Source organism: Bubalus bubalis, chromosome 5 (genome assembly GCF_019923935.1).
Source record: "Bubalus bubalis isolate 160015118507 breed Murrah chromosome 5, NDDB_SH_1, whole genome shotgun sequence".
NCBI classification, from domain to species: Eukaryota; Metazoa; Chordata; class Mammalia; order Artiodactyla; family Bovidae; genus Bubalus; species Bubalus bubalis.
The window spans coordinates 20,141,177-20,163,745 of record NC_059161.1 but is presented as its reverse complement, the minus strand read 5'-3'; the positions used below and the strand labels follow the sequence as shown (position 1 = coordinate 20,163,745).

At 37.3% G+C, this 22,569-nt stretch overlaps 1 protein-coding gene and 1 pseudogene across 9 annotated transcripts in view; both read left to right on the top strand.

Annotated features, from left to right (window-relative positions):
• TDRD5 (tudor domain containing 5) overlaps window positions 1–22,569 on the top strand; it is an 82,260-nt gene that overhangs the window by 22,865 nt on the left and 36,826 nt on the right. For all 9 annotated transcript variants that reach the window (XM_025285549.3, XM_044942786.2, XM_044942790.2 and 6 more), the window contains exons 5-6: window positions 2,360–2,443; window positions 6,551–6,607. In XM_025285549.3, coding sequence (XP_025141334.2) covers window positions 2,360–2,443; window positions 6,551–6,607 — 141 coding nt within the window. The remainder of the gene's footprint in view (window positions 1–2,359; window positions 2,444–6,550; window positions 6,608–22,569) is intronic.
• LOC102399403 lies at window positions 20,019–22,193 on the top strand (annotated as a pseudogene).

Here is a 22,569-nt window from a genome sequence, read left to right as displayed (position 1 = left end):
CAAAAATCTGCCTCTGTGTTTTAAGATCCTTTAGTTTTCTGCATAAAACTTGAGGTCATTGAGGCTGTTTCCCTGGTCTCTTTTTTTTCATCCCTGTAGAATCATCGGTTCCTTCCTATTATATTCTTCCCTAGTTTCTGTGGAATCCTCCTCTGATTATCTCCTCCTTCTCTTCTTACTCCCTTGGCACCCTGGTTAAAAGTCTTGCCCTGAGAGTTGTGGTGTTTTAACTGGTCATGCACTGCACCAGTCTAATTTTCTGCGGCCAGATTAAAATTCTGAAAATATTTCTCCTTTGCTAAAAATCTCTGATACCAGTTTTTGTCTATGTCACCAAGAAAAGCTCCTTAGCTTGGTGTCTGAGGAGTTGGTACAGTATGACTTCAGCCTGCTTTCTTCAGTTTTCTACTACTTCTCTGATGCCTTCAGGCAAACTGTTATATTCTTTTCTCCTTTGTTTATCAAGTTCCTTTACCTTCCTTGCCCCCCTTACCACCTTTTTCTACAATATCCTCCATCCTTCAGGGCCTTCCTAAAAGGAAGCCTTCTGTATGACTTGGTATAATATGTCCTTCTGCATTCTTGTACTTCTTTAATGGTGCTAACAGTCAGCCAGTGCAAGAGACACAGGTTTGGTTCCTGGGTCGGGAAGACCCCTTGGAGGAGGAGATGGCCAACCCACTCCAATATTTTTGCCTAGGAAATCCATGGACAAAAGAGCCTGGTGGGCTACAGTCCATGGGGTCATAAGAGTCCAGCAGGACTGAACACACACACACACACAGTCAACCTTAAGGTTATAGCTGTTTATGCATTTATCTCATTTCTCTAATTGTAAGTGGCTTGAGAGGAATGATGCTGTCAAAGGTGACACTTTTTTGTCACCTGAAATACCTGGCTTGGTGATAATAAGTTGTTGTATTGAATCTTCAAATGGTGGGAGTATGTTGAGATGTGAAGAAGCAATTATCTTTAGATTCTTTTATTGTTCACTGGAAGAGCTTTAGAGAATTATCTCATGACAGTTCCGGAAGAAATATAAACCTAAGACCAAAGGCTGAGGCATTTTGTGAAAGCTAGTTATACAGTCTTAGGAATCCCCCCTTCCCAGATCCCACTTTCCTCTCAACCTTAGGAGACAGAGATTATCTTCATTTTTCAGATGAAGAAACCTTGTAAGTTCATATACCTTGTAATTAATGGCAGGCCAAGAGATAATAAGAAGAAATATTAAAAAATAAAAGTTTAAAAGGAAAAAACAAATAGTGATTGTGTTTATGTGATAGGATTTTAGGTAGTTTTCTTTATACTTTTGTGTCTTTTCTAACGTGTGTGTGTGTATATATATATATATGTATATGTATTTTTTTTTACATTTACTTAGCAGCTTATATATAACTGCATGGTCTTTCTTTTTTTTTCTCTTTTCATGATCTTTCATTCTGTTACAGGTCTCCACTCCATGGCTCTTCACTGGACCTTGGTGTCTGGTTATGCTCTACCATACTGTCTACTCCTAGCCTCCTGTGCTTCCAGCTTATTTTTTCAATTATTCCCATGCATTGTCTTTTTTCTTTTTCTTTCTTTTTTTTTTTTTTTTTTTTTACCACATTGGGACCTCTCTATACCATTGACTTTTTTCTACTAAAATCCTCTGACCCCTACTGTCTTAACTCAGGCCTCACCTATCTTTACTCCCTACCTGATGAGTTTAAATAACCATCCATTATTTCCTCAGCTTTATTTTTCTACTTTCTCAACTATCTGAGCTCCCTTCCCTTTTATGCTGTTGAGTGGGCCTTGCTTCTGAACTCAAAAAGGGAATGCTGAAGCTATCAGGTGGTGACTCTCTCCACCTCCTGACCCTACGTTTACAGAGCCTTTCTGAATCCACACTGGTCCTTTCCTCCTTTATTTTTGTGACAGTGGAAGAGCTCACCTTCCGGCTCTTTAGGGCAAGACATTCCGCCACCACCCTGGCTCCCAGGGACCTTCATTCATCCCATCTCTTCCCTGCATTAATGTGTTTAATGAACACTGAATAATTTTATAAACAAAATTAGTAACAAGAATCTTTTCTGGGCAAGAGTGTGGGATTTTGTATTTGAAGATTCTAAACGTATGGAGAATGCTAATTATCCTGGGAAATGTCAATGTTTAGTCTTATAATGAGTCCACCTACTCTGAATATATTTTATAGAGTATGAAATGTTACAGTGTTTCTTAATAACAATAGTCTATTTGGTTGAAACATGTTTTCTTTGATAGATGTTTCCTTTATTTACTGTTCAGATTTATCTTTGACTTAAAAAAATTTTTTTTGACTATAATTTGAACTTTTCCCTCCCTTTTTTCATAGTTGGAGAATACCTTCAAATCAGTTATTGCACAAATTGGACCTGGAGGGACTGTTAATCCAGAACTAAAACATAAGATAAAATTTGTAAGTACTTTTTGTATTTGGGAAATGGATAGGAATAATTGATCATACATGTAGGTATCATTTATGGTTAATTTTACTTGCTTACAAGTATTTTAGTTTTATATTTATTCTTAATCTTTTCATATATACTGCAAATGGAGTGGCTAATCTTTTAAGATCATAAAAAAGAATTAATTAAAAGTTTTAATGTAATTATTAAGAAACTAATTCCTCCATAAATTCTCTTTTCTTCCCCTTAAATCGTTGTTTGCAGTTCAAGGTCTTTCCAATACCAGTTTTATATGTATGTATGTCAAATATTATTCTGAATACTGCATGGTATCCCATTGTGTTGATATACCATATTTCACTTGTATAATCTGTTATCAGTTAACATTTGGGGTTATTTCTAGTCTTGGCTATTAAAAAATACTGTAGTTAATGTCCCTGAACATTTACCTAGAAGTAGAGTTGCCAAAGGTATTGAATATTTTAGGTTTTGATAAATATTGCTAAATTGCCCTCTAAGAGGTTTGATCAAATTTACATTCCCACTGACAATGAAATGACACTATCTAATCATCTTGTTTCAACTTAATACCTCCTGATTTTTACATTGAGCATCTTCTCGTGTGCTTCATAGCCATTTATGTTTCTTATGTGAATTGCCTGTTCATGCCCTTGGCCTAATTTATTGTTTTTCCTCATTAGTTTGTGAAAGCTCTTTAGCAGTTTTGTATTGGGCCAAAGGGTATGTAAACTTAAAATTTTGGTGTGTGCGTCGCTCAGTGGTGCCTGACTCTTGCAACCCCATAGACTGTAGCCTGCCAGACTCTTCTGTCCATGGGATTCTCCAGGCAAGGATTCTGGAGTGGGTTGCCATTTCCTGCTCCAGGGAATCTTCCTGACCCAGGAATCAAACCCGGGTCTCCTGCATTGCAGGCGGACTCTTTACCAGCTGAGCCATGAGGGAAGCCCAAAATTTTGGTGGGAGCTGTTAATTGTGATTTGAATGGTCAGAGTGTCATTACAGCTTTTACTGACTTATTTTATTCTGTTTCAGCTGTTGTGGTTTTATTAGAAATGCAAAAACCTTGGTGCATTCAGGCCCCTGTTGTTTTGTTTCGACATTAGACTAAGTGTCCAACAATTTAAGAATGTCCAATATGACTTTTTTTATGGTAACAAAAAATTAGACAAAAGTTAAGTGTTCATTGAAAAAGGATTGCTTGCATTATCCACTCAACTAGGGAGTATCATGCAGCTCATAAAGTTTCTATATTATCTTGATTAATTTACAAGAAAGTATCTTCTTGACATATTGTTGGACATTAAAAACAGGATTTATAGAATAATTTGTTTAGTATTGTCTTTTCATGTAAAATCATGAATAATATGAGTATGTGTGGGCATAGAAAGGTTTCTGAAAAGATGTTTTCTGAAATGCAACAAATAACTGTCTCTGGGTCACAGGATTCTGAAATCATTTTTACTTTATATTTTCCTGAAGCTTGAGTTAGAATTTTTAATAAGATATATAGTATCTGGAAAAGTCTTGGAAAACATAAAGCTTTTTGTACCTTACTGGGATAGAATAAGTCCACTCCTAGGAATTTATCCTAAAAATATTTGTATAAGTGTGCAGAATGCAAATATGAAGATAATTATGTGGTATTTGTGATGATGAGAGATAGGAAATAACCATAAACAATTGATTAAATAAATTTAATTATACTGAATATTTGAAAAAACTATAGCTAGTGTTGCCAAAAGCTCAGCCTCTCTACACCGGTGCCAAATCAAATCTCAGACAGTTTTGGGTGAAGTAGAAAAAAACAGCTTTATGGCTTTTCCAGGCAAAGGGAGACAGTGTGGGCTTTTGCCTTGGAAACTGTGTCCCAACCCAGGGAGTTCAGTAAGGCAGTGCTTCAAGGGTGTGGTTGCTGATAAGATAGGGGTGTGTGAAGGTCCTGCTCTTCCTTTAATCTCAGTTAATCTTCTTAATGAGTTTCTCTAGTTGTTTTTGTTTGGCTTCATGTGGTCTTTCCTGGTATGAGAAATGCTGACACCTTCTATTTATTGAGTTTTAATTCTCAGTTCAGTGGCTCGGTCGTGGCTGACACTCTGTGACCCCATGGACTGCAGCATACCAGGCCTCCTTGTCCATCACCAACTCCTGGAGTTTACCCAAACTTATGTCCATTGAGCCGGTGATGCCTTCCAACCTCTGTCGTCCCCTTCTCTAGCCTTCAATCTTTACCAGCATCAGGGTCTTTTCAAATGAGTCGTCAGTTCTTTGCATCAGATGGCCAAAGTATTGGAGTTTCAGTTTCAGCATCAGTCCTTTCAGTGAATATTCAGGACTGATTTCCTTTAGGATGGACTGGTTGGATCTCCTTGCAGTCCAAGGGACCCTCAAGAGTCTTCTCGAACACCACAGTTCAAAAGCATCAATTCTTCGGCACTCAGCTTTCTTTGTAGTTCAACTCTTACATACATACATGACTACTGGAAAAACTATAGCTTTGACTAGACAGACCTTTGTTGGTAAAGTAATGTCTCTGCTTTTTAATATGCTGTCTAGGTTGGTCATAACTTTTCTTCCAAGGAGTAAGCGTCTTTTAATTTCATGGCTGCAGTCCCCGTCTGCAGTGATTTTGGAGCCCCCCAAAATAAAGTCTGTCACTGTTTCCCCATCTATGTGCCATGAATTGATGGGCCCAGATGCTATAATCTTAGTTTTCTGAATGTTGAGTTTTAAGCCAACTTTTTCACTTTCATCAAGAGGCTCTTTAGCACTTTCTGCCATAAGGGTGGTGTCATCTGCATATCTGAGGTTATTGATATTTCTTCCGGCAGTCTTGATTCCAGCTTGTGCTTCATCTAGCTTGGCATTTCTCATGATATATTCTGCATATAAGTTAAATACGCAGGGTGACAGTATACAGCCTTGACATATACAGCTAAAATGTCAACATCATGGAAAAATGAGTGCGGCAGAACAGGCAGCTTTGCTTCAAAAGAGTATGGATAAGTGTTTTAACATTTTGTACAATGTTTGGAACTTTGTGGGTATTTAATAAAGGGACAGCTTTTAATTGGAGCATAAGAAAAAAAAAAAAACTCCTTTCTCTATTTGGAACCAGTCTGTTGTTCCATGTCCAGTTCTAACTGTTGCTTCCTGACCTGCATACAGGTTTCTCAAGAGGCAGGTCAGGTGGTCTGGTATTCCCATCTCTTGAAGAATTTTCCACAGTTTGTTGTGATCCACACAGTCAAAAGCTTTGGCATAGTCAACAAAGCTGAAATAGAGTTTTAATTCTATAAAGAGCTTAAAGACATTATTATGTATATCCCTTGAGAAGAAACCAGGACCCTGTTTCAAGGCTGCACTATTGTTTCTTGACTGTTCCTCCCTTGACTCTGCATCTACCTTGTCCCTTCCTGGATTGACAACTGTTCAGATTTGTTCTTTGGAACTCAGGGAAGGTCATGGAGGCCGGAGTCTGTTCCCTACAAGAAATGGGGGACGTGGAAAGACTTCTGTGCCCAAGAGCCCCACAGTCACCAGTTCAGTTTCACTAGTAAACATGTTGATCCATATTTACTGGTATAGAAAGAGGTCTACGAGATGCTATTAAAAATCTAGAGAAGCAATGACCTGATTTTCATATTAAAGATATTTTTGTGTGCATATGGACAACAATGGCCAGTATCTTTGCTTAACTGTGTTTTCCAGTGTTTCTGTAGTGTCCATGGTATTTCTCTTCTGCTCTTTAAAATGCTTGAAATTATGCCATAGGATATTTATTTCACATGAGCTAAAGCTAAATATGTTAGCTGAGCTAAGAACTCTAGGAACTTCAGAGGAGTCGTGGCACTGCTGTTCTATGCAGGAATGATTTCTCAACTCTGGAAATGTTGGAATTCACTGCCTTTTTTGAGTTGTTATTTTTAAAACTAGAAGCTGATTTTTAAAAATTACTGTGCCTTTTAATTCATTCACTTAATAATAATGTTATTTTTGCCTTTGTTGCTGTGTAAATTTATACTTTCTTATTTTGATATTTGGTCACCCAGCATTCCCATTGCGTCTATTTATATTGTATTTCACTTTTTATTTATTAGGTTGTATCCAGGTTTCCAGAGGGTTTGCTTATTTCTAAATTGCTTAGAGAGTTTGAGGTGAGTGAGCTCTTTTTCACGAATTATGGTTTTTACGGCTTGCATATGTTTCTCATGCTCGATGGAAATTTTGTTGCTACTCCTTGGATCCTCCAAGTCTGTGCTTTAGAACTTAAACAGTTTGTTTTGCCTTTTGGTAGCTGCTTTTTTACTCAGAGTTAAGAATAAGGTTTTTAATAAATACTTGTTTATGCATAGAAAGAATATCTTTGCCACTATTTTTATATAATTAGTATAAGAGTTAATTTGTTTCTCATGTTTGATAATACCAAGTGTCAGTGGGGATATGGAGAAATAGGATACCTCATGCGCTGCTTGTGGGACAGAACCTCTTTGGCAATATGACTTTACTTAACAGAATGCACGCCTGATAATTCTGGAGTTCCACTTCTATAGATGCACTTTAGAGAAACTCTTAAACATGTGCACATGAAGACATACATATGACACATACATTGCAGTGTGGTTAAAAACTGGGAATAAATTAAATGTCTATCAATAGGAGAATGGATAAATAAATTGAGATAATGGAGTAATATGTAGTAGAAAAAATAAGCAACCAAGATTTAGCTCACCCATGCAACATGGATCATTTTTGGAATCCATCATGTTAGGTGAAAAAAAATCACATTGCAGAATGACAATTCAAATACTGCCATATGCCTAATTTTAAAAAAGGGGTAGGTGTGGTGGGCTCTATTCAGAATGCCTTTCTTAGTAGTCCATTTGTTTTCACCACAGACTGAGGCATGGAAAAGTAACTTGCCTACCAAATAGGTAGCCAGTAATGAGGGAGCCAGGATTTGAAATCCTAGGAGCCTAGCTTCAGACTTCAGTATCCTAACTCTTAACTACTATACCATGAACATTATCATATATTTGTACATATGAACAAGTTTGTTTGAGATACTATAGAGTGTAATGACTGATCAACTCTGTGCTATTTTACAGATGATGTGTATATTATCTACTTGATAAAGTTTTGTAAAGAAGTTTAAATGGCTTAAAATAATTAGAATGGTGCCTGTTGCATAGTAATTGTTTGGTAAATGTTAAAACTCATAGTAGAAGAAAAAGAAGAAAGCTTTTTTAGAAAAGATACACATCACCCCTCAAGTTCAGTTCAGTTCAGTCGCTCAGTCGTGTCTGACTCTTTGCAACCCCATGAATTGCAGCATGCCAGGCCTCCCTGTCCAACACCAACTCCCGGAGTTCACTCAAACTCACATCCATCAAGTCGGTGATGCCATCCAGCCGTCTCATCCTCTGTCGTCCCCTTCTCCTCCTGCCCTCAATCTTTCTCAGCATCAGGGGCTTTTCAAATGAGTATGCTCTTCGCATCAGGTGGCCAAAGTATTGGAGTTTCAGCTTCAACATCAGTCCTTCCAATGAACACTCAAGACTGATGTCCTTTAGGATGGACTGGTTGGATCTCCTTGCAGTCCAAGGAACCCTCAAGAGTCTTCTCCAACACCACGGTTCAAAAGCATTAATTCTTCGGCACTCAGCTTTCCTTAATGCAGAAAATTTAATTTCACATTATGAATGAAAGCAATGACTCCTTTAAAGCTTCAAAGTTTATTTCAAATAGGCCCATGAGAGAAAGCTTAAACAGTCTTGATATCTTTTGGATTAAGAAGTCAAGTCATTTATCTTATAATGAAATTACAGAATAAAGTGTAAAATAGAGTAATAAAGTAATAGCATATGACTTAATTATTACAACATTTATGGGTAAAAATAAACTTCCTATGCCAGGTTCACAACTCAAAGTGAATAGTTTCCTACCATGAATGTTTTAGCAAAAGTAGCTTCCTGTATTAAAGATTCATGGAGTTAAGGTTACAAGTCAACAATTTTGGAGAAATTAAAGCAAACCATTTTTAAACAGGATTTTTTTTTTTTATATTGGAGTATAGTTGATTAACAATATTGTTTTGATTTCAGGTGTACAGCAAAGTGATTCAGTTATATATATATATATGTATCTGTTCTTTTTCAAATTCTTTTCCCATCTAGGTTATAATAGAATATTGAGCAGAGTTTCCTGTGCTGTCCAGTAGGTCCTTTTTGGTTATTTATTTTAAATACAGCAGTGTGTACATGTCAATCTCAAACTCCCTATCTCTCCCCCTACCCCAGTCATACCTTTTGCCCCTGGTAATCATAAGTTTGTTCTCTAAGTCAGTGAGTCTGTAAAACAAACCTTTTAATGTTACAGGAAAGCTCTTTGCCTTTCTTAGTAAACAAACTTCTGCAGAAATTCAATATTATTATTAAAAATATATAATAAGTATAGATTTAATTTAATCTTTACTTTAACTTGTAGAAATACTAAGCCTTTATTTATCCAACATGATATAAAAGCTACCTTGTGATTTGTCCTCTTGAAATACTTGGACAACAGTCTGCCATTCTTTCAGGATCTTTTGTTAAATTGCTACTTGAAGGAAGATAGTACAGAGGCAGCGTAGGTTTTGGATCTTCCTGAAGTGCCACCTATAGAGAGTGAGTGAGTGAAGTTGCTCAGTCGTGTCTGACTCTTTGTGATCCCATGGACTGTAGCCTACCAGACTCCTCCCTCCATGGAATTTTCCAGGCAAGAATGCTGGAGTGGGTTGCATTTCCTTCTCCAGGGGATCTTCCCCACCCAGGGATCAAACCCAGGTCTCCCACATTGCAGGCAGACGCTTTACCATCTGAACCACCAGGGAAGCCAATAGAGAGCTAGAAGCCACATAGAGAACTAGATGGCAAAACAGAAAATCCAAAGACAGTATTTATAACAAAATTAGGTAATATATCTCTGCAAATAATTGCTGGAGAGTAATCAGCAGCTGCCACAAAATCCTCGTGATATCAGTGTCTGTGCCAGGAGAAAACAGGAACCCTAATGGATCTATGAGACAGAAGAACTACAAAATAGCCATCAGGTATTCACTTCTGGCCTGGAGAACTCCATGGATTGTATAATCCAACGGATCACAAAAAGTTGGGCACGACTAAACGACTTTCACTTCATTTTACTTCATTCACTAGAATGTACAGCAAGCCATTTTGAAAACTGTAACTGAAACTGTGTGTTATTTTGACCTAATAGCAGAAAGTGCTTCATAGTAAGAGTTGAATGGGGCTGGAGCACCATAGCTCCTGTGAATTCTTGAAACTGACCAGCCAGAGCTCCCTTACAGACACTATTGAAAAATTGAGCAGGATACAAACAGTAGAAAAAGAGGAGTCTTAGGTGTAAGTAGTATTAAGGGAAAAGAGCCAAGAAATTTCAAAATTAACCTACTGTATTTTTAAACAAATTACAAAAACAATGGAAGGAGGAGCTCTGTGAAGCAGAAAGTAATCCAGAATGATGTCCTACAAGTCAGGAAAATGAATTTCACGTAAAATATGCAGCAGAAGAGGTTCTGGGTCAAATTGCATTGTTGTTTGAATTTAAAAAGAGATTAAATAACAGAACAGCATATCTGCTGTAATAGGAGCATGTCAGAAATACATGTCCCTAATACAGATAAAAACTGAAACCTTTTTCAAAAATATAAAGTGATACAAAACATGAAAGAACAGCATAAATCTGAATTATACAAATTTGGGAATACAGTGAAGGGTATTCAGGAAAGTACTCAGGAAAGAATTATAAATAAAACAAAAAAACATTTCAGAAATGAAGGCTAAACTTCAAAGATTACAGGAACAAAAATAGAACAGCTGATGCCCTAAGAAAACCAGTAGATAAAAATGAGGTACATTGTGAAAGTCAAAAGGAAATGAGGGAGGCACTGGGTATCCAGGTATGAAAGGCTCTGTCACTAAGATTTTTGAAATCTAGTGAGAAACTTAGGCATGCAAATAAATTAAGGTAATATGTCTGAATAGCCTACATTGGAACAGTCCTGATGATAATTATTATAAATTCTGGACAAAATATACAAAATTACTCTCTGAAGGTACTAGAAATTGTTCAAAAGCAGGCAGAAATTGGAAAGGAGTGAGCACCTAGAGAGGAGAGAATAGCACCTTTTTTATTTGCTTGGAGTTTGGTCCAATGTTGGGCTCCATACAGAGTTTGGAATTGATAACAGGATAGAAATCAAAAGTTTTACCTGCCTCTGATTTGGAGCTACATAAGCAGTTGAAAAATGACGAAAGAAATCATTGCGACCCCATGGACTGTAACCCGCCAGATTCCTTTGTCCATGGTATTTCCCAGGCAAGAATCCTAGAGTGGGTTGCCATTCCCTTCTCCAGGGAATCTTCCCCACCCAGAGATCAAACTCTGGTCTCCTGTATTGGAGCCAGATTCTTTACCATCTGAGCAACAAGGGAAGCCAAGCAGTTGGAAGATGAGGGAAGAAGTCATGGGATAGAGAGGGAACATCAAATTCTGCACATAAATTCTGCTCAAATCTCTGACTGATTCTTGAATTACACATGCCTGGGGCAGACTCACAGAAGCCTAGTAAGGCTGAAAGAACTGAATCTCTTTCAGCTGTGGCCCAGCACAGGGGGTCAGAGTTTTGAGTTTAAGGTTAGTCAGGTTAACTCCCTATTAAATTTAAGCAGAAAGCAGTACTCTCAGAAGAAGCATAAAAGATTCCACAGTCTACAGCTTACCTATTATGATGTCCCAGATACAAGCGAAAATTACTGAATAAACAAGAAAATGTGACCCTTGGTGAAGAGAAAAAGTAATCGATGGAAACTGATACTGAGATGATGCAGATGTTGAAGTTAGCAAAAAGGTTTTAAATGAGTTCTTAAAACCACATTAAAAAGAATATAATGCAATATGTATTCATATTGAACAAATGGATAAGAAACCTCAGTGGAGAAAAAGAAACTGTAAAGCCAAATAATTTTCTAGAGCTGAAAATAAAATATCTGAAGTAATTTCACTACAGTATCTTAAGAACAATTTGGAAATGGCAGAAGAAAGCATCAGTGAACCGCAACAGATTGGTAGAAATGATCCAATCTGAAGAACAGAGAGAGAAAATAAATGAAAAAAAATTTTTAAAAAGCAGAACCTGGGGACTTTTGTGGTGGTTCAGCCATTAAGAATCAACCTGCCAGTACCAGGGACACATGTTTGATCCCTGCTTCAGGAAGATTCCACTTGTTGTGGGGCAACTAAGCTTAACTGTGGAAGCCCTAGAGCCCATGCCCAAGGGAAGTCACCTCAGCGAGAAGCCTGTGCACCACAACTAGAGAGTAGCACCCGCTTACTACAACCCAAGAGAGCCTAGGCACAGCAGCGAAGACCCAGCGCAGCCAAAAATAAAATAAATAACAGAATCTGGGAGTTCCCTGGTGGCATAGTGTCTAGAATTTGGCACTTTCTCTGCTGTGACTTGGGTTTGATCCCTGGCTGGGGAACTGAGATACCACAAACTGTGCAGCATGGCTGGAAAGAAAAACAAACGGAGAATTGGAGAGACCTGTAGGACAGTACCAAGTGGTCTAACTAGTGGTCTAGCTTTCTTTATAGTCCAACTCTCACATTGCTACATGACTACTGGAAAAACCATAGCTTTGAATAGACAAAGGGGCAATAAGTGCATGGAAGTATATTTTGCAAGGTTCTTGTGTTTTTTGTGAAGTAGTACAGTAATACTGAAAAGGGTGTAGAGAACAATAAGTAATGCAGAGTTATAGGTATAAAGCCACTAGATACATTAAATTGGAATTGTATAAAAATACCTAATAAACTCAAAGGAAGACTGGGTTTACTGTTCAGCTTTTTTGCTTGAAAGACAACAGAGGAACAAATTTTGAGAGAAATAAAATACAGATGGAATCAGAGATTAAACAGCAAAAATGGTACCTGTATAGGATAAAATATTTGCAAACAGTATGAACAGCAAGGGCTCAATTTCTAAAATATACAAACAACTCATGCAGCTCAATATAAAAAACAATCCAATCAAAAAATGGGCAGGAGACCTAAACAGATATTTCTTCAGAAACATACAGAGGGCCAATAGGCACTTGAAAGATGCTGAACAGCACTGATTAATAGAGAAATGCAAATGCAATGAGGTATGACCTCATATCAGTCAGAATGGCCATCATCAAAAAATCTACAAATAAATGCTAGAGAGGGTGTGGAGGAAAGGGAACCTTTCTGTGCTGTTGGTGGAAATGTAAATTGGTGCAACCACTATGGAGAAACAGTATGGATGTTCCTTAGAAAACTAAAAATAGAGCTGCCATATGATCCAGCAATCCCACTACTAGGCATATATCCAGAGAAAATCATAATTCAAAAAGATACATGCACCCCAGTGTTCTTTGCAACACTATTTACAATAGCCAAGACATGGAAGCAGGCTAAGCGTCCATCAACAAATGAATAGATAAAGAAGATGTGGTGTATATATATACATACACACACAATGGAATTGGCCATAAAATGAATAAAATAATGCCATTTGCCGCAATGTGGATAGTCCTAGGGATTATCATACCAAGTGATGTCAGTCAGAGACAAATATCATACAACACTTCTATGTGAAATCTTAAGACATAAGTGAACTTCTTTACAAAACAGAAACAGACTCACAGACATAGAACATCTGTGGTTACCAAAGGGAAAAGGGAAAGAGGGATATATCTGGGATTAACAGATGCATACTAATATATATGAAATAAGTAGACAACAAGGATCTACTGTATAGCACAGGGAACTGTATTCAATATCTTGTAATTACCTAAAAAGGAAAAGAATCTGAAAAAAATATATATGTATATGTGAAATGAACCATTTTGCTATACATCTGAAACCAACACAACATTGTAAAGCAACTTTATTCAATTTAAAGAATGGTATCTGTAAATCCACTTATATTAATAATTTCATAAATATAATGGAGTATATATTAAAATTAATGAAGTTATGAGATATGAAAAAGCAGAATGCAACTAAATGCTATGCATAAGAAATATACTATTAGTAGAAAAGACATAAATTGGTTGAAAGTAAAAGATGAAAAAGATATATATATATAATAAGCATAAAAGAACTAAAAAGACTAAAAAAAATCAGGTAAAGGAGACTTCAAGGAAAAGTGTATTATCAGAGACAGAGAGACATTTTGTAATTATAAAGGGTTAATCAGGAAGACAGAGTGGTCAAATGTGTATTCACCTAATAATGCTTTAAGATAAATGATCTAAAAATTAACAGAATTAATTATGAATTAACTTCCACAATTATAGGGATTTTCTCTTTCTGGCAGTTGATAAAATAGTCAAAAAAATGAATAAGGACATGGAAAATCTGAGCCATACTTTCTATCATCTTGATCTGTTTTTGACTTTTATAGAACACTGTACCCAACAACTGCAGAATACACATTGTATTCAAGTACACATGGAAGATACATTTGCCAAGACAGACCATGTAGTTGGTTATAGAATAAGTCTAAACAAAATACTGAAATCTTAGAGTATGTTCTTTAAGATACTCCAATTAAAGTAGATTCCAATACTTTAATTGGAATTAAATTACAAATCAATACAGTGAGTTCCCTAAGTATTAACCCTCCAGAAAGTTTGGGAATTAAACAGTTCTCTTCCAAATAACTTACTGCTTTAAATTGAAGTATAGTTGATTTGCAAAGTTGTGTTAGTTTCTGGTGTATAGCAAAGTTATTCAAATATATATATATATATATATATTCTTTTTCATTTTCTTTTCTATTGGTAAAATATTGAATATAGCTAAACAGTTTATTAAAGATAGAATAAGGGAAATTTGAAAGTATTTTCCATTGAATGCTATTGAAATATTGAATGCTATTGAAATATAAATATCAAAAATTGTGAGATGCAGCTGAAGCAGTGCTCAAAGGGAAATTTATAGCTTTAAGATGCCTAAATTAAAATAAAATGCCTAAATTAGAAGAAAAGAAAGGTATAAAATTATCATTGACCTAAAGGTCTACCTGAATAAGTCAGAAAAAGGAGGAGGAATGTCTGCGTAGAAAACCCTAAAGACACCACCAGAAAATTACTAGAGCTAATCAATGAATATACTAAAGTTGCAGGATATAAAATTAATACACAGAAATCCCTTGCATTCCTATATACTAACAATGAGAGAGGAAACAATCCCATTCACCATTGTGACAATAATAAAACACTTAGGAATAAATTTACCTAAAGAAACAAAAGACCTGTATATAGAAAACTATAAAACACTGATGAAAGAAATAAAAGATGACACAAAGAGATGGAGAAATATACCATGTTTATGGGTTGGAAGAATCAATATAGTGAAAATGAATATGCTACCCAGAGCAATCTATAGATTCAATGTAATCCGTATCAGGCTACCAACTATTTTTCACAGAACTAGAACAAATAATTTCACAATTTGTATGGAGACACATAAAACCTCAAATAGTCAAAGCAATCTTGAGAAAGAAGAATGGAACTGGAGGAATCAACCTGCCTGACTTCAGACTATACTACAAAGTTACAGTCATCAAGACAGTATGGTACTGGCACAAAGACAGAAATGTAGATCAATGGAACAAAATAGAAAGCCCAGGGATAAATCCATGTACCTATGGACACCTTATCTTTGACAAAGGAAGCAAAAACATACAATGGAGAAAAGACCATCTCTTTAACAAGTGGTGCTGGGAAAACTGGTCAGCCACCTATAAAAGAAAGAAACTAGAACACTTTCTATCACCATACACAAAAATAAACTCAAAATGGATTAAAGATCTAAATGTAAGACCAGAAACTATAAAACTCCTAAAGGAAAACATAGGCAGAACACTCTCTGACATAAATCACAGCAGGATCCTCTATGACCCACCTCCCAGAGTAATGGAAATAAAAGCAAAAACAAACAAATAGGACCTAATTAAACTTAAAAGCTTTTACACAACAAAGGAAACTATAAACAAGGTGAAAAGACAGCCTTCAGAATGGGAGAAAATTACAGCAAACGAAGCAACTGACAAAGAATTAATCTTAAAAGTATACAAGCAGCTCATGCAGCTCAATACCAGAAAAGTAAACAACCCAATCAAAAAATGGGCCAAGGAACTAAACAGACATTTCTCCAAAGAAGACATACAGATGGCTAACAAACACATGAAAAGATGCTCAACATCACTCATCATCAGAGAAATGCAAATCAAAACCACAGTGAGGTACCATCTCACGTTGGTCAGAATGGCTGCTATCAAAAAGTCTACAAACAATAAATGTTGGAGAGGGTGTGGAGAAAAGAGAACCCTCTTACACTGTTGGTGGGAATGCAAACCAGTATGGCCATTATGAAGAACAGTGTGGCGGTTCATTAAAAACCTGGAAATAGAACTGCCAGACCACCCAGCAATCCCCCTACTGAGCATACACACCAAGGAAACCAGAATTGAAGGAGACACGTGTATCCCAATGTTCGCTGCAGCACTGTTTACAATAGCGAGGACATGGAAGCAACCTAGATGTCCATTGGCAGACGAATGGATAAGAAAGTTGTGGTACATATACACAATGGAGTATTACTCAGCTATTAAAAAAAAGGCATTTGAGTCAGTTCTAATGAGGTGGATGAAACTGGAGCCTTTTATACAGAGTGAAGCAAGTCAGAAAAATACCAATACAGTATATTAACGCATATATATAGAATTTAGAAAGATGGCAACAACAACACTATATGTAAGACAGCAAAAGGGACAGCAAAAGAGATATAAAGAACAGATTTTTGGACTCTGTGGGAGAAGGCAAGGGTGGGATGATTTGAGAGAATAGTGTTGAAACATGTATATTACCATATGTGAGATAGATGACCAGTCCAAGTTTGGTGCATGAAACAGGGCACTCAAAGCTGGTGCACTGGGACAACCCAGAGGGATGGAATGGTGAAGGAGGTGGGAGGCGGGTTCGGGACAGGGGGCGACACATGTACACCCGTGGCTGATTCGTGTCAATGTATGGCAGAACCCTCCACAATATTGTAATTAGCCCCCAATTATAATAAATAAATCCATATTTTAAAAAAGAAAAAGGAATGACAAAATAGTAGGAGAAAATAGTAAAGTCAAAATAGTAGGAGAAAAGAAATGATAAAATTAAGAATAGACATTAATACAATAGCAACAATTAAGAAAGCCAATATTGATTCACTGCAAGATCCCAAAATTGATGAACCATTAGCTAGTTAAATTAGGAAAAAAGAGGACACAAATACCAATGTCAGGAAAGAGATTATATCATTATCATCTTAACAGATGTTAAAAGGACAATAAAATTTTATGAACAACTGTGCCTATCATTTGACAACTTAATGGAATGGAAAAATTCCTCAAAAGACACGAATTACCCAACTGAGACAAGATTAAATAGAAAATCTGAATATCCCTGTATCAAAGAAATGAATTTTTGTTATTTAAAAACAATAAAAAACAAAAAGACCTCTCCACAAAGGAAGGGAGAAGAAAAAATTCCAGGCCCATATGGTTCATTGGTGAATACCATCTAACTTTTAAGGAGGAGGTTTTATTAATCATACATACTTTATCTCATAAAATAGAATGAGTTGGGAGTATTTTCTATAAATACATTATCCTGCTACCAAAACTTGACATAGACATTACCAAAAAACCCACAATTAGATCATGTTTATGATTACATAGGATAAAAAATACTATAGAATATTAGTAAATTTAATCCAGCAGTATGTAAACCTATTACATAGGATAAAAAATACTACAGAATATTAGTAAATTTAATCCAGCAGTATGTAAATTTAATCCAGCAGTAAGAGGATATCTTCCCCCCAGCGATACAAAGTTGGAGTAACATCTCAAAAGGAACTGATGTAATTTACCATGGTAACAGAATAAGGAAGAAAGTCTTAGGATCATTTTAGTAGATGCAGAAAAAGAATTACCAAAATTTAATATCCATTTGCAATAAAACTCTACAAAAATAGGAATAGAACTTCTTCAGTCTGATGAAAGATAGCTGTGAAAAACCTGTACTTGTTATATTTAATGGTGAAATAGGGGAGATTTTCCCTCTAAAATCAGCAAGGCTACTATGTCCATTTGCATTGCTTTAATTTGGTGTTGTACTGGAGGTCCTAGACAGTGTAATAAAATAGGAAAAAAGGTACAAAAACTTGAAGAAGTGAAACTCTCATTATTTGTAGAAAGCATGATTGTCTACATAGAATATACTAAGGAATCCATGAAAACCTATTAGAACTAATAAGTGAATTTATTAAGGTCAAAGATAAAATATTAAAAATATATATTGTATTAATTATATAGATTAACAATAAAAATAATATGTGAAAAAAAGTGAAAGAGGAGAGTGAAAAAGTTGGCTTAAAGCTCAACATTCAGAAAACTAAGATCATGGTATCTGGTCCCATCACTTCATGGGAAATAGTGGAAACAGTGTCAGACTTTATTTTTTTGGGCTCCACAATCACTGCAGATGGTGATTGCAGCCATGAAATTAAAAGACGCTTACTCCTCGGAAGGAAAGTTATGACCAACCTAGATAGCATATTCAAAAGCAGAGACATTACTTTGCCAACAAAGGTCTGTCTAGTCAAGGCTATGGTTTTTCCAGTGGTCATGTATGGATGTGAAAGTTGGACTGTGAAGAAAGCTGAGCGCCGAAGAATTGATGCTTTTGAACTGTGGTGTTGGAGAAGACTCTTGAGAATCCCTTGGACTGCAAGGAGATGCAACCAGTCCATCCTAAAGGAGACCAGTCCTCGGTGTTCATTGGAAGGACTGATGCTGAGGCTGAAACTCCAGTACTTTGGCCACCTCATGCGAAGAGTTGACTCATTGGAAAAGACCCTGATGCTGGGAGGGATTGGGGGCAAGAGGAGAAGGAGACGACCAAGGATGAGATGGCTGGATGGCATCACCGACTCGATGCACATGAGTTTGGGTAAACTCCGGGAGTTGGTGATGGACAGGGAGGCCTGGTGTGCTGCGATTCATGGGGTCGCAAAGAGTCGGACATGACTGAACTGAACAGAACTGAACTTAAGCCCATCCAATATGTTTAATTTTGTGAGTTCATATGATGTTAAAAACTAATTGGTTATCATGGAAGATGATGGAGAACTAGTTCATTTTCTTAAAAAATGGTAAACAAAGAGAAAGAGCCAGTCACTTATCCTGTCTTTCCTGAATGAACTGGTAGGACTGGGTAGCCAAATAACAGATGAGGGGACCATATCTCTATAAAATATTCCAACTAAATAATAAAAAAGAATCGATAGAGTTAGAATATCACTATATTAAAAGTCTCAATGAATAGTAAATCAGGCATTGACCAGTAATGGCTACGATAAGAGCACCAACATAGAGACAGCCAGACATTATGTGTTCTTTTTAGAATATGACATCACCAATAGTTTTGTTAAAGGGATGGAGCATGAGTCTGATCAAGCCTCTGGGTCCAGCTAGCAATTTGCGAAAAATAGAGTTTGTACTATGAAAGTGTCCTCTGCAAAATCTACTCTGAGAAAATTAAATCATGTAATATATTTGAAAACATAAACTCTTAGGAAAACATAAGATAACTAAAATGGATTGGAGATGGAAGAGAGTGGAAGTAGAAATAAACGTCAATTGCTTCCTTATGGTGGGAGTATATAGAGAAGATAGCATAACACAGGTATTAGGGCAATGTGTCTGATATATCAGTTGATGGACTAAACTAATGTACTAAAAGATTCTGAGGATCACAAAGCAAAACTCAACTATGTTTCATGTACTGATTTGGAAATATCTCTGTATTAACTCACTAAAAAATACAACAGGTGTACTCTGTTATGCTGAAGGATGATGTATATTCAAGTTTTGACAGTTTCTGGCAAGTTTCACACAAGAATCTGCTGGTGACGGTTTCCACACGAAACTACTAGTAGTGCTTACCTCCAAGGAGGTGCTCTCCTGGTCAGCTGAGAAGTGGGAGTGGACTGGAGACTGTTTTTGCTGCTGCTGCTGCTAAGTCACTTCAGTCGTGTCCGACTCTGTGCAACCTGATAGATGGAGCCCACCAGGCTCCCCAGTCCCTGGGATTCTCCAGGCAAGAACACTGGAGTGGGTTGCCATTTCCTTCTCCAATGCATGAAAGTGAAAAGTGAAAGTGCAGTCACTCAGTCGTGTCCGACTCTTCGCGACCCCATGGACTGCAGCCTATCAGACTCCTCCGTCCATGGGATTTTCCGGGCAAGAGTACTGGAGTGGGGTGCCATTGCCTTCTCCTAGTTTTTGTTATATAGTTTTAAAAAACGTCCAAATATCACTTATTCAAAAAATCAAGAAATTATATATAAAAAAATCCTTCCCAGCCTAGTCTTATGTTCAGCTGAATTGCACAGTCATAGTACTAGGCACTTATAGAGAAGGTAAAGAAACCCTTAAAGAGACTAATGAACATAAAAAGGAAAGAAGCCATAGTATGTAATGTACAAAGAAGTAAGTAGAGGTACCCTTCCTCTGTCCTCTACCAGTTCTTTCTCTCTCAGGATAGTCATGATTGGCTATATAATGACTGTTTTAAACTATGACTTGACTGATACAGGGCACCACGTTTGCAAGTGTCCTGGGAGAAGTCATAAAGAGTTGACTTGGACCTGAGAGCATTACACCAACAAGAAGTAGGCACTGCAGAAATCCCACCCTTTGGGCTTGGAGGCAGTGACTGAGAAGGTGGAGATGGAACTGACAGGGCCAGTGAGCACCGAGCCCCTTGAGCCCCTGAGGGTAACTGAGTTGGCTGGTATGCTGGCAGCCATGTGATGCAGCAGGCCAGTGTTCAGCATTCAGGATGCCTGCGGGGGTGCTGTTCGTGTCCGTGTTCTTCAGGTCCAAGGACGATGACAAGATGCAGGCCGGTGTTCAGCATTCAGGATGCCTGCGGGGTGCTGTTCGTGTCCATGTTGTTTAGGTCCAAGGACGATGATAAGATGGTCTTCCAGACAGAACCTAAGGAAATCAATGGTCATACCTCTGGTATTAAAAAGGCTCTGTGGTGATAAACAGATCCTTTCAGCTGGCGATAAAACCATTCTACTTTGGGATCACACTATGACAGAGGTGAAATCTCTAAGTTTTGATGTCTTTAGTACTATGGGATGTAGTCCCAAAGGAATGCCTGGTAATAACGTATGGACCATCTGTTGCTTTTCATAGTGTAGTAAGTTTGGACTCAAATCATATGAAGCTCCTGCAACCATCAATTCTGCATCTCTTCACCATGAGAATTTCTTGTAGCAGCATGTGAAGGTTTTAAACCTTATAAATATGATTATAATAATGAAGATGAATTAGAATCCTACAAAGGACACTTTGGTCCCATTCACTGTGTGAGGTTTAGGTCTGATGGAGAACTCTATGCCAGTGGTTCTGAAGATGAAACATAGAGATGGTGGCAGATTATGGTAGGATAACCTATAGTCTTTGGAAAGGTGTGCTTCCTGAAGATAGTCCTGAGCTGGCAAAGCTGAGGATCAGTTTTTCAGAGACAACAGAAGAAGAGATAGAAGAAATTGCTTCAGAGAATTCAGATTCCATCTATAGTTCAACTCCTGAAGTTAGGGCCTGAGCATCAGACAGATGCCACAGATAGTACACAACTTACAGACTAAAACAAGCAGAGAGAAGCATCAGCCTCCGAGTTACTCTCTGCTTAAGGCAAACATGAGCAGTAAATAATGAGGAATATGAATAAACTCCAGTGTTAGAACTTACCAACTTGGTGATACCTATGAGTGAAAACATAAGAGTATCAGATTAAGACAGATGGAGTTATACTCTTGTAGTCTGATGGTCTGTTGTCTTTTTAATGAATATATGTAAGCCAACATTCAATTTCTCTTATTAAAGTTAGATTTCTGGTAGCTGTTTCTGTTATTATGAAGAGGGGAAATATATTGGTTTATTTTTATGACTCTTCTCTTAAAGCAGAAAGTTGGGTTTGTTTGTTTGCTTTAACTGTAAAGAAGAGGGAATACAAGATAAAGCAACGGGTTTGACATCTCTTTCATTGTACACTACTTCTGAACATCTAATTGCTGTGCCTTGTCTCAATAAAATGCCTCTAAAACTAAGACATCCCACCCTTTGTCAAGGGTCGGTCCTTTAAAAGTGTTTGCACTGTGTTCCTGTTGATCTTCTCCAAGGTGAGTAAGTCAGGGCAAAGATTTATTTCCTACCAACACCTAATTAGGCTTCCCAGGTGGTGCAGTGGTAAAGAATCCTCCTGCCAATGCAGGAGAAGCAAGGGACGTGGGTTCAATCTCTGGGTCAGGAAGATCCCCTGGAGGAGGAAATGGCAACCCAATCCAGTATTCTTGCCTGGAAAATTCCATGGACAGAGGAGCCTGGTAAGCTACAGTCCATGGGGTTGCAAAGAGTTGGAATGTGACTGAACCCACCCGCACAACACCTAATCAAAAGGAAGAAAGCAAGAAACATGGTTAGCTCAACTGCTTTACCTTGGTTAGGGAGACAGAAGATTTAAGAATTCAGACATTTTCGTAGGAGGTCTTGATTAACAAGGAATTCCCAGGTGGCTCAGTGGTGAGAAATTTACCTGCCAGTGCAGGAGACACAGAAGACGTGGGTTTGATCCCTGGGTCAGGAAGATCCCCTGGAGAAAGAAATGGCAACCCACTCCAGTATTCTTGCCTGAGAAACCCCATGAACAGAGGAACCTGGTGGACTCTACAGTCTGTGGAGTCACAGAGAGTCGGCCACACGACTGAGCAACTGAACACCCGCACACTTTATTAGCAAGGACAAACTTAACTAATTCACTGTGCAGTTTAAACCAGGCATATTTGTTATTTATTTTGTATATATTCTTTTCTGTCTCTATTTGGTATAATTCTTCATTTTTCCAGGGTAAGAAAATCAGTGTGCTGTAGAAAATACACTTAAACTTGCCTA